Source organism: Diabrotica virgifera, chromosome 9 (assembly GCF_917563875.1).
Source record: "Diabrotica virgifera virgifera chromosome 9, PGI_DIABVI_V3a".
Classification (NCBI taxonomy): domain Eukaryota; kingdom Metazoa; phylum Arthropoda; class Insecta; order Coleoptera; family Chrysomelidae; genus Diabrotica; species Diabrotica virgifera.
Window position 1 is genome coordinate 18977098 of NC_065451.1, and position 14029 is coordinate 18991126.

The 14029-nt window shown below is 35.2% G+C and overlaps 1 protein-coding gene across 10 annotated transcripts in view; it reads right to left on the reverse strand.

Annotated features, from left to right (window-relative positions):
* LOC114331404 (NADP-dependent malic enzyme) overlaps positions 1-14029 on the reverse strand; it is a 178749-nt gene that overhangs the window by 75517 nt on the left and 89203 nt on the right. The window contains exon 1 of one of the 10 annotated variants that reach the window (XM_050660951.1): positions 12053-12120. The exons of 6 other annotated variants lie outside the window; for them this stretch is intronic. In XM_050660951.1, coding sequence (XP_050516908.1) covers positions 12053-12105 — 53 coding nt within the window. In that variant the 5' untranslated portion in view covers positions 12106-12120. Of the gene's footprint in view, positions 1-3404; positions 3581-5189; positions 5331-12052; positions 12121-14029 lie in introns of those variants that run through there. 3 more of the 10 variants (XM_050660949.1, XM_028280985.2, XM_028280987.2) reach the window with 3 other exon arrangements.

Genomic DNA, 14029 nt, shown 5'->3' on the forward strand with positions numbered 1-14029 from the left:
TGGTTAGTTTAAAAATCGACCTGTCCGAGCGTTTTGCTTATATTCTTAAAATAAACAAGTTAACAGGGGGGCAAAACTTATTCCACCGCACTGTATATTATGTATAAATAAACTTTAAGGCACGGTTTAGTATAATGGAATTTTATTTAAAACAAATGGAAAGATAATGGTGATTATGGTGTTCCATATTTAGATCAGGATTTTATTTATTTATTTAAGTTGTGATAATGATAAAAATATGTTTGTATTTGGTTTTAAACGACATTAACCACTTATCTGTTAATGTTTGATAATGACTATCTGATGGTAATTTGTCACAATTATTATAACAGAATTATTAAATATATAGTTTAAATTTACATATTATTTGTTGACATTCTTCATTTTAGTTTGTAATTTCGTATTTGTTTTTAATCATCGATTCTTCATTGAAAATCTACGATGAAAGTCGATTTTCATCCGCTTTATTTCTACGTATATGCAAAACTCTATGTCCAATACAAAAAAGTTTAAAAATGAAAATAATCGGTTTCGTTTGGATTAAAATCAAGTCTCTTGCCTTCCTCTGACACCGTGTTTCGGGGTCTACTCCTTGTCAAAGAGGCTTCGCAAGAAGATTGATCTGAATCAAAACTCACCGAGAAGCGATTCGATTGATTCGATTTGACTCATATCAGTCTTCTTGCGAAGCCTCTTTGATAGGGGTAGACCCCGAAACACGGTAGGTGTCAGAGGATGGCAAGAGGCTCGATTTGAATCAAAACGAAACCGATTATTTTCATTTTTGTTTTATACCATACTCTGTATTTATTAGAGTACATATGGGAAATCTGAGATGCATTGTTGGAATATTTTCCTGACGTCGCCCGTTGGTACTTTAGTATCTGGGTTAACAGATTATATTACATACTTGATTTGTTGTCGACATTCATTTCACTCATTACAAAAAAATTTATTATTTTCACGATTATTTTTTACAGAACAATAAAAGAATATTATGCCAGAATGATAAACACAATTAAAGAGGATATCGAAATCAGGAGATCGAGAACCACAAAGACATGAATCGGGACGCCTATTCAATGAAAATCAGTCAGATTACTCGAGACTTCATATCAATGACATATTATACATAATATAGACATATCCTTTATTCAGCAGATATGCAGATGTTTCTGGATACATAAAGGAGTACGACAAGGTTGCATTCTTTCGCCCATTCTGTTTAATTTATCTAGGGAATGGATTGTTCACAAAACTACGAATTATTGGAATAGAGAATAGAGGAATGTGCATTGGAGGGAGAAAAACATTAAACTAGGTAATCGGAAGAAGATATCCAGAAATTAATCTCAAAGGTGAACAAAACAAGCAATGAAGTGGATTTATAAATCAACAAACTGACGAGTAAAATGATGGTAATTAGTAGAAAACAAACTGCACTGTATTCAAACCATTTTATATGTGTTCAAACGATTGAAAATAGAGATAAATGACGTCAAAGAATACTACTTCACATCTAAATATATACCTACTTCATATGCCCACAAAGCTTGTACACGAGCGAATGACTATGAAATTAGTACCAAATAAAAAAATTATACACCGAAATTTAAATCATTATAGATAGATTTCAAAAGTATTTGCTAAATAACCAGTAATGATTATTACCAATAATCACAAACATAATAAAATGTTTGATTTCAAATTTGAAGTGGCCCTAATTGTTTATGAAGTGTTTTTAGTACTTGGCTAAAAGATTTGTAATAAACAAGGGTTTTAAGATATCATCTTAAGAAGTTTATCAAATTGTTATTATAACTCTCAAAATTCTTCCATTGCCATTAAGACGGTGATATAACTTTTATCACGGTCATTATAACACGGTATATATAATAATATCCATAACCTATTGCAAATAAAACAAAAAAAACCCATTAAAAATATTAAGATGTTCTTGTAACCTTCAGTGATAGTAGCCGACCTTCAAGAGTTTCATTATCACTTGTCACTTGTTATCATATTATATTGGCCATTATTTAAGATTATTTAAGAAGAAAGGTTAAGGTTATGTGAAGTATACGATCAGGAAGCTCAATGATGCATGTAAAAAATGAACAGTAACTTTCAGTTTAAATAAAATTAATGTTTTTAGAGGGAAACACGCAAAACCATAGTCAGGAACACTATCATATGTCTTAAAGGTCAATAAATATCACGTGTTTCTCTATACTGTGTTCCAATCCAGGCGCTTTCCTATTGTTTGCATTAGGCAGCACACATTGGGTGGAATGCATAAAACGTAGTACCTGCTAATGCTTCAAGTATGTACTACATTTTTGAAGATTTTACTACAGTTACAAAGCATTACTACACTTGCAAATGCTTTGTAAGTGTATTAAAATCTTTAAAAATATAGTACATACTTAAAGCATTAGCAGGTACTAGGTTTTATGCATTCCACCCAATGTCTATACAAGAACCACCAGTATGAAAGCCATTGTGACATTCAACGTTTTCCCAACAATCTTTAATTCAGCTTTTAATTATTTTCCCGTACATGATCTCTGTTTTTGCCGTTGATTATACATTATACATATCTTTCCTCTTGCCCACAAGATCTTCTATCTCTTTGTTCAACCATTCATTTCTATTCTTTATACTAGTCAACTACTCTACCAATAGCATCCATTGCAGCTTCGTCAAGAGCTTTAATGATTTCGTTGTATGTATTAATTGGTAAGGAGTAACAAACATTGTTTAATTTCAAATTCAGCCTCATTAGATAACTGGGTAGATTCGTTTTCAAAACATTGTAGATTATACCTCCTTGTTGAGAAAGAAGGTGGTTTGTGAATACAAAAAGTTGCATAAGAATATGCTACGGGAAATAAAGAGGGCAAAAGAAGCATAGCTGATGGAAAAATGAATGGAAATTGAAACACTACAACGCAAACATGACGATTTCCATATGCACAAAAATATTAAAGAGGTAAAGAAAACCAGAAAACAACGCAATACTGGCATAGTTGTAGACATCGAAGGCCAGATTTTGATTACAACGAAAGATAAATTAAGAATATGGAAAGAGTAAATGCAAGAATTAATGAAAGATGCAACAAGAATACCGACTGAAATAGACAATTCCTACGAACAAGAAATAACAAATGAAGAAGTAACTATGGCATAAACTATAGATATCACTTGAAAAGTCGATTAAAAATTAACTCACCAATTCCCCCTGTAATCATGTTGTTCTAATCACCATCAAAATCCTAGCACTCATTCTATTCAAAATCTAACACTATATTAGCGGTCAAGCTCAAGGACTATGGGGCGGATAAACGAATGACAGTTGATGATTTCTATGTTTAAAATGGCAGATATATTGGGCTAAAACTTACCCTTTTAGTGTATGATCTGTAACACTGCAAAAATTATCACGAACCGAAAATCTTGCGGAGTATCTGTCGTATAAACACCTCTTACATAAACCACCGAAAAGTTCGGATCTATTTGCTAATTTTAATTTGCTGAACATGATATTTATATCAAAATAGTTTGGACGATCATGTGTATATTGATTGATAAAAATATTAATTATAATGTGTTCGCATGACCGTGTGCATATTTGTATATAAACAAGAAAAAAAATGCAAGATTAGCGATTAATGCAAACAGTATGCAAAATTGCAAGAGGTTAGATAATAGCACGTTAATTTATAAGGATACATAACGTCGTATCGTCTGTTGTAGGGAATATCCAGGAAAAATAAAACATAAAATGGCTTAATCTTCTTCATTTGACTGTTCTTTATGCACATAAATATGATTGAACATTACCATCAAGTGACTAATTCCTGGGCTTCAAGTTTATCAGTTGTGTGTCTTCGCTGACTCTGACTTAATAATTTGCTTTCACTTGCAGCAGTCCATAATTAGTTCCTCTGCTCTCCTATTTCAGTGATTCTCTGATAACCGATTTCTTGGCCTTCCAGTTGATCGCCTTTCAGCTGATGATTTCTTCCTTCTCTTCTTCTCTTTAACACTATAACTCGGGTGTGTTTTCGGTGACTCAACGATCTGCTTCCACTTACGGTCCATTAATAGTTCCTCTGATTGTTCAATATTTAGAGTGCATACATCTGCTGCAATATTATCTCTACACCTCATCCTTGGTCCTCCTAGTGATCGCTTTCCTTTCGGGTTCCCTTTGCAGACTAGCTTTACGACACGCTAATACCGGATTTACTCAGCACTGTTCGACAGGGAATTGGACAGGGAAGTGGGCAGCGTGAATGTGTAAATAGCTCACTCGCGCTGCTGCTCGTCATGCTATTGCCATTGCACCTACATACCCAAAGAGTCGGTTTTCTGTGGTGGAAGTCAAAGGGGCAAAGTGCCGGCAAAGCGGCAAGTTGAAGCGTTCTACCTGTCTGCTCTAATGGGATCAAGGAAAGACTATCTATAGAGATACTGGGGAGTCGAAATGGGGCTAGCAGAAGGAACAGACACGCAAACCTTCATGCGAACGGCAGCTCATTTTTTGTGCGGTGGCAGGTCGTAGATTCGTTGGGAGGGGTAGGAGGGTTTAAAGAAGACTAAACTACATAACCAAATAAGCAAAGGATACTTACACAGACTTGAGGACTTTCCTACTATTTAAACAAATTGGGACGCCGTTTGAAAAATCCTCAAATTCTCATATCGAGTACTTACTGGAAAGCAACTGGGGGACATTCATCGTAGATTCCTCATTGGGGTTATAGTGGGCTACAAATTATCATCATTTGGCTTCTATGCCATTATATTTTCTTCTGTTCTAAAACTTATTCACTTGTATTAGATATCTGTTAATAATTTTCTTAAATAAAGAGGTTACAGAAATAAAGATGTGTACATTTTATAATGTTTATTTAAACCTTAATACCTTTTTATTTTTATTGAGAATAGACACATTCTCAAACCAGAAATGAATAATAATAACAAAATACATGATTTTACAATTTTTAACCTTATTTTTAGCAGTGTACCAAAACAAAAATTTGACATGGCTGTCAAATGTCACTGCCATCTAATATTTACTTTACATAATATATTTTCCATGTTGAAAACAAACATTTTTAATTATGTAAAACCTTTACCAATAATATCCACTTGTGAATTATTTAAAATAAACATTATCATACCTTGTTAAAACAAAAATCCATGTCACAACACTTGGAACTTCAAAATTTTCCATTCAGACGGGGCTGGGAGGGGAAGATATTCAAATCATTACAAAACTGGATAAAATCGATACCAAATAATATCATCTGGGCATTTCTTACTGGAACATGAACAAATCAAAACATCATAAAAATAGCAACAGCTACATAAAGGACAGGAACCAGGAAACCACGCACTTCTTTTACCGGCAAATCAAACTGCATAACAATAGAACTGTTTCACAATAATATATCCATTAAAATGCCGTGAAACTATTGTCATTATATTCCTTGACATGTTAGAAATCCATTAGTTCTTTTACTATAAGAAGAAAACCATTTTGGCCGGCAAAGTGCGACTTTTTGAGTTCTAACAAAAAGATGCTTACAGAGCTGATGTACTTTTAGAACTAACTTTACATCGTCACGTCTCTCTCGCGTCCAAACGATGCATTTCTTCTCGATCGTTCGGCCAAAACTATTGACCAATCGTCAACTACAACTCAAGGATCTTTCAAAATGCAGACCAATAATAACATGGGATTTTTATCGCTCAAAACTTAAAGGAAAAACACCAAACCTTTTAGAGGATTCATTCTCGAATAATGAATGATTTCACAATAACTATCTACGTAGTTGGTAAATGCTACTCAAATAAATAGGAACTTTCCTATGATTTTACTTTGTTGCGAAAATATTCTGAAATATTTCGAACAGGAGCGGCTTAGGAAATTTTAAAGATATTTAAACTGACAAAATAAATTAGAAAAATTGATATTTTTCTTGGGATAGGATTAAAATTAATGGATATTTTTTATAAAATATTGTAGTAGAAATCCATCTGCTACAATAGCCTCCTCGGAAGAGAGGAAACTGGATTACCTATTCAGTTTTCGATAACAACAAAAAATCCAACATTAACATCTTGGGTGTGACAGGACAACAATACCAAAATATTTAAATAATGGCTAGTGGGGATTAAACAAAAACAAAAACATCATTGTTAGGGAGTGGGCTAGCGTGCCATCAATCGCCAGACTCTTTAAAGTCGAGTAGACTTAAATGTTTCTTGACTCTACAAAGAACTGTAGGTGACAAGAGTTTCTGTGTCTTGGGAAAGAAATAATCTTGTGCCCTGTGTGGACCTCGCTGACATCCACTGCAGTAACACAAGTGACATATATACTATATATACCATATAATATATACCATATAGCAGGGCAGACACAGCCTCATCACCTCGTTGCCTAACCAGGATTGGTTTTCAAAAACTAAAAAATCTTTCTGAGCTCTTGGCTCAGCAGATAGGCATCTGCTTAAACTCTAAACACCTAGCGAGTTTCACGGGACTTTTATCGGCAACGGTTCTGCAAAAGGAGGATTTAGACAATCCAATCTAAATACCTCAGTGAGACAAAATCTCACCAACAACTTACTTCAACAACTCATTCAAACAAAACAGGGCTAGACAAAAGGGTATATGACAACAACAAGGACTAAAATCAAGACAATATTAACAAGGGGGGAGGGGGGATACGTGTGACAACAACAAAAGACCGAAAAGACTAGTATACTGGGTTCAAACAGGATATCAAACTTTTTAAACAAGACTAAGGGAAATGAACGCAACATATGATATAGAGAACACTACATCATTACGTTTTCAATCAACAGTCCAATCCAGGACATAAGAACCTTTCATGAACGTTCACTAGACAACTCTCTCATTTTCAAATCACAAGCTGGGGAAAGACTTCATTTTCAAAACAGGGCTACACTTCACTTTTCGAAACAGGGGATAGACTTCATTTTTCAAGACAGGGGGGTTGGGCTTTACTTTTCAAAACTGGGGATAGACTTACTTTTCAAAACTGGGGGCATTTCATTTCTCAAGACTGGGGGTGGACTTTATTTTTCAAAACGGGGGACTACTTTTTCAAAACAGGGGGTGAAAGCAACACGCAAGGGGAAGACCAAAGGGACATTGGAAAGTATGACAGTTCTGACGAACAACCGCTTCCATTTATCGACCGAAAGCAAGCTTCACCTGTACTCAACGCGGCCAGATCCTAACCTCACCAGCCTTGTCACAGCTTCTGCTCTTGGCCTACTTTCAATCAACAAAGAGAAGAGAGGTCAACTAACTATTCGCCAAAAAAAATCAAACTCCAGCACGGACACGGGCTAACAGACAACACAGGTTAATAGACAACACGGGCTAATAGACAACACGGGCTAATAGACAACACGGGCTAATAGACAACACGGGACAACAGACAATGGGCTCTAAAACTTCCAGACAAAACAGGGATAGACAAACAAACAGACAACAACATACTTTTTGACTTCTAGATATACTCAGGGGCTTACAAACACAAACAATATTGAAATTTGGTTCCTATATGAGCTCACACGGGATAAGACATTTCTTGCTCCGACTACTAATGAAAGTGTTCACAGATAGCTGAACAACACTTCCTTCATCACGAGTATTACACTTGTGACATGTCAGATACAAAAAGACATACTTCATTCACGGGGGGACTTCAACTACTTCACTGGGGGGGGACTTCAACTACTACTTCACGGGCTCTTTTTAACTAACCTCTGGCATCCTTTTGACACCTACAAAGATAGATTAGTCAAAAAAAAAAACAAGGGGCAACACAGACAAGGGGGGGGCTTTTTCAGGGGCTAACTTCTACACTTCAAGACAGTTATTCTCAAACAGTGTCGACAGAGAACGCTATCTTCAAATCTAAAAGTGACAGCTTTTCTCCTGGCTGCTTGAAAAAAACACAGAAGTGGGGGGCCTCTCCACGGTTTCCCTCTTCACTTCTTCACGGGGCCACTTCTCAAGGGGATGACTTCTCAATGGGATGACTTCTCCAACTAACCTGTGGCATGACATACACCAACAGAGATAGGCTTCGCTGGAAAAACAAGGGACTACTCTCACACAGACTATACGGGGCTAAGCTCATACACGGACCATACCAACAACATTACACATCTACTCAAATGACCAAATCAATAATCACAAAAAACGGTTATTCTGTAAAAAACTGTTGATCTATAGGAATACATGCAAAAAATACAACATACTGTTATACTTCATAATTGGATTCAATATTCAAAATATTTAACGTTACTTTTAATCAAAATTTTCAAAAAAATTTTACGTTACTTTTTTATTCAACTGTTTGTCTATATATTTCATCAATATTTTCAAAAAAATTCAAATCAATGCTTTCATCATGGGTACAATATCAATACAATACAGTTAGTACGCTAAAATAACATACAATTCTGTTCTACGATACATACAATACAATATAGTAAGTACGCTACAATATTTAGCATACTATTCTGTTGTACGATACATAAAATACAATACCAGTATACTACGGTTTACATAATATGGGGTTACAATGTAAATACACTATGATGTATGAAATGGTACATACTTATACAAACAACAGTACGACCAAATCAACACCACAATACTATGTGTACGTACTTATACCTCTTCGGAAAAAATTATTAACATTCTGCAACAAAAACTACAAAAATGGGCTCTTTCATGGGGACTAACAGACTGAAACAGTTTCGGGGGCACTAGAAGACATGAAACAGTTTCTGGGGGCAAGACAAGAGGAATCTGGGCTAAACTACTGGGGAAGACTGGGGCGATATTTACTCAGGTCAAACTTCAGGGTGTATGTTACAAATGTAACACTAAGTGGGGGGTGGCTAAAGACATTGGGGACTAGTAGATAGGCTAACTACTAGTTGAACATGTCTACAAGCTAGACTTGTAACAGTGGGCGTACACAAAATATGACAAAAGTCAAGCTTCCATGTTATCGGAAACACCTGCACCACAAACTGAGATCGGCTGCCCAAGGGGACGGGCATTGCCTAACAGTTGTAGTACAAATGAGACCGAAAGGAGGCTAAAAGGACATGGTAGTGGGAACATGCAAATGGGGTCTGAGGGAGGCAAAAAAGACATGCCCCACGTTCTAGGGCGACAGTTGAAGCGTTTTACAGCCCCACACGTTGGGTGCCAGTTGATGCCCAACTTTAAGGGTTTAAAGACGACTACAAAAATAATCTAATAAGCAAAGGATACTTACACAGACTTGAGGACTTTCCTACTATTTAAACAAATTGGGACGCCGTTTGAAAAATCCTCAAATTCTCATATCGAGTACTTACTGGAAAGCAACTGGGGGACATTCATCGTAGATTCCTCATTGGGGTTATAGTGGGCTACAAATTATCATCATTTGGCTTCTATGCCATTATATTTTCTTCTGTTCTAAAACTTATTCACTTGTATTAGATCTCTGATGTTTGGGAAAAAGGGCTTAAGTCAGAATTTAGCAAAAAAATTTTTTGATGCCTTCTGGACCAAAAAAATCTGCTCTTTTTATTGGTACAAACGGTTTAAGTCTACCACATTATTATTCAAAGTTATTCACGATGATATGAAGGTCCCAAACATGATTGTTCAAAATGGTATGGCAATAAGACTTAAGTCAATTTACGTCTCTTGTACCATATATTGGAGAATAACTGCTATGATCTAGAAGGCATATGTCTTGACATAAGCCTTGCTGATCTTAATTTATTTTTGGTTGTTTGATCAATAGGTAAATGTTTTTATAAAAATATTGTGTATACACCGAAAAATAAAAGTTTTGGCTACTAATAAATAATAATATTGACATTAGTTATATTTTTATTACTTATTAAATAGTTGTCTATTTTCTAGCACAGCACTTTTTTTATTTTAGTTGTATAGGCAAAATAGGGCAAAATAAGTAGACCATGACATAACTAAGTAAAATCTCCAGTGGCGGAACGCTGCGTGGGGGACAAATGTTGTGATGCGTCACAAAAAAAATAATACAAACTGCGACTTTGACCCCTTAAAACTACCTTCATCGCCAACTCTGGTTTCCGTCCCTGGAGATTTTGCTTAGTTACGCCATGATCTACTTACTCCCAAATTTTGGTTCACTATCTCATCACGAACGTCACAAAAAATTCCTTATAATTTTTATATTCACCCCTGCCCCCACCCCTTTGTCGGCCATGCAACGTTCCGCCCCTGGAGATTTTATTTAGTTACGTCATGGCCTACTTATTCCCAAATTTTGGTGCATTATCTCAATCACGAGCGTCACAAAAAAAAAATAAAAACCGCGAATTTGACCCCTTATAACTACCCTCATCCCTTACTCTGGTTTCCGCCCCTGGAGATTTCGCTTAGTTACGTCATGATCTACTTTCTCCCAAATTTTGGTTCACTATCTCGATCACTAACGTCACAAAAAATCCCTTATAATTTTTATATTCACCCCTGCCCCCACCCCTTTGTCGGCCACGCAGCGTTCAGACCCTGGAGATTTTACTTAGTTACGTCATAACCTACTTATTCCCAAATTATGGTGCACTATCTCTATCATGAGCATCACAAAAAAAATAATAAAAACCGCGACTTTGTCCCCTTATAACCACCCTCATCCCCCACTCTGGTTTCCGCCTCTGAAGATTTTACTTAGTTATGTCATGGTCTACTTATTGCCAAATTTTGGCGCACTATCTCAATCACGAACGTCGCAAAAAAAACCTTAAAATTTTTATATTCACCCCTACCCCCACCCCGTAGTCGACCACGCAGCGTTCCGCCCCTGGAGATTTTACTTAGTTGCGTCATGACCTACTTATTACCAAATTTTGGTGCATTATCGATCAAGAGCTTCACAAAAAAAATAAAAACCGCGACTTTGACCCCTTATAACTACCCTCATCCCCCACTCTGGTTTCGGCCTCTGAAGATTTTACTTAGCTATGTAATGGTCTACTTATTCCCAAATTTTGGTGCACTATCCCAATCACGAACGTCATGAAAAACCCCTTATAATTTTTATATTCACCCCAACCCCCACCCCTTTGTCGGCCAGGCAGCGTTCCGCCCCTGGAGATTTTAATAAGTTACGTTATGACCTACCTATTCCCAAATTTTGGTGCACTATCTGGATCATGAGCATCACAAAAAAAAATAATAAAAACCGCGAATTTGACCTCTTATAACTGCCCTCGTGCCCCACTCGTACACAACTAATTCAACATATCCCCGTATAGCTTTTCCATATTACTTATCACGCACAAAATCCGCTTCTAGCTCTCCGACTATCACTTTCAATGGTAGATACATAAAAATATAGATATAGAAAAGTTGCGGTCTGTAGGTCTTAAGTCAGTAAATAGTAAGATCTATATGTCTTAAGTGCATTTAAAATATTAAAAATCTACGAAAATCGTCTTCTTGCTATAATTATCATTTTATTATGGTACACTGAATGGTACTATTGTACTAAATTGGTTAAAGGTAACATGTGCGATTTATAACAATTTTTGAAACATTCAAGTATTCCCCCTGTAAACTTTGATTTTATGACTTAAGCCCTTTTTCCCAAACATCAGAGAGATATCTGTTAATAATTTTCTTAAATAAAGAGGTTACAGAAATAAAGATGTGTACATTTTATAATGTTTATTTAAACCTTAATACCTTTTTATTTTTATTGAGAATAGACACATTCTCAAACCAGAAATGAATAATAATAACAAAATACATGATTTTACAATTTTTAACCTTATTTTTAGCAGTGTACCAAAACAAAAATTTGACATGGCTGTCAAATGTCACTGCCATCTAATATTTACTTTACATAATATATTTTCCATGTTGAAAACAAACATTTTTAATTATGTAAAACCTTTACCAATAATATCCACTTGTGAATTATTTAAAATAAACATTATCATACCTTGTTAAAACAAAAATCCATGTCACAACACTTGGAACTTCAAAATTTTCCATTCAGACGGGGCTGGGAGGGGAAGATATTCAAATCATTACAAAACTGGATAAAATCGATACCAAATAATATCATCTGGGCATTTCTTACTGGAACATGAACAAATCAAAACATCATAAAAATAGCAACAGCTACATAAAGGACAGGAACCAGGAAACCACGCACTTCTTTTACCGGCAAATCAAACTGCATAACAATAGAACTGTTTCACAATAATATATCCATTAAAATGCCGTGAAACTATTGTCATTATATTCCTTGACATGTTAGAAATCCATTAGTTCTTTTACTATAAGAAGAAAACCATTTTGGCCGGCAAAGTGCGACTTTTTGAGTTCTAACAAAAAGATGCTTACAGAGCTGATGTACTTTTAGAACTAACTTTACATCGTCACGTCTCTCTCGCGTCCAAACGATGCATTTCTTCTCGATCGTTCGGCCAAAACTATTGACCAATCGTCAACTACAATACAACTCAAGGATCTTTCAAAATGCAGACCAATAATAACATGGGATTTTTATCGCTCAAAACTTAAAGGAAAAACACCAAACCTTTTAGAGGATTCATTCTCGAATAATGAATGATTTCACAATAACTATCTACGTAGTTGGTAAATGCTACTCAAATAAATAGGAACTTTCCTATGATTTTACTTTGTTGCGAAAATATTCTGAAATATTTCGAACAGGAGCGGCTTAGGAAATTTTAAAGATATTTAAACTGACAAAATAAATTAGAAAAATTGATATTTTTCTTGGGATAGGATTAAAATTAATGGATATTTTTTATAAAATATTGTAGTAGAAATCCATCTGCTACAAAGTGAGTAAGGGAGCAAGACGATGCTGTCATCACATTCCTTTCTTGTGAGTCATTCGGTAATGAGTTGTGAAGATATTGGCGAGGAACTGATGTAAACACCTCACTTGCATCGATATCAACCGTCAACGGCAGGAGCAGTGGCAATAGCTGAGTATAAATCCGGCATTTGTCTCTTGACATGACCAGGTCATATTATTATTTCTATCTTTATTATTTTTACTATATGTCTGTTTATATAATTTTTAAAATTCTGAGTTAGTCCTCTCTATGTATTGCTGTATAGTGTCTAAGAATTATTATTTTAGTAAATGCGCAAAATCTTAGAGACAGGAAGAAGCAACTACCACAAAATTACAAACATTTATAAATAAATCGTTGAGAAAAATCCTAAAAATATACTGGCCTGATAAAATAGAAGAACTATAGAGAAAAACAAAATAAGAAGAAATAACAGTCACGATTAAAAGAAGGAAATGGACATAGATTAAACATATACTAATTGGACCGAAGAAGAAGAGGAGGAAGACCGGATACTAGTTGAAGAAGAACTTTAACAAGAGATCATGAAAGGATTGGCCTGAGATGGGGAGAGGTCAAACAGTTAGTGAGAAATAGAGAATAATGAAAAAGACTTATGAGGAAATTTCGAAGGAATGAAACAGAAGAGGAGGTGCTGATCCAGCTAATCAGCCATCTTTCACGTCTGGGAAGGGAAGGCAGTAGAGAAGTATGGGCGTAGCATTGCTGGTCCCATCCAAATGTCTTTATAAGAAGCGGATCTAAGAGTATAAGCTTAGGGCAGGTTACGCTAATCAAAACGCCTATCTAAAAGGAACGCCAATCAAAAATAGAATCAACTGATCATTATCAAATATTTAATTACTGTCACCAACTGTCAACGTCAACTTTGTTTGGGTTGCTAAAAATATAATTGATTACAACTATGAGATTAATTGATTAGTCAATCAATTATGTTAATAATTGTTATGTTAATTAATAATTAATAATTAATTCATCAATCAATTATGTTAATTATCATAATAATAATTAAAATAATTGATTACAATCAACTGATTGGCGTACGAACAACGGATTTTGTTATT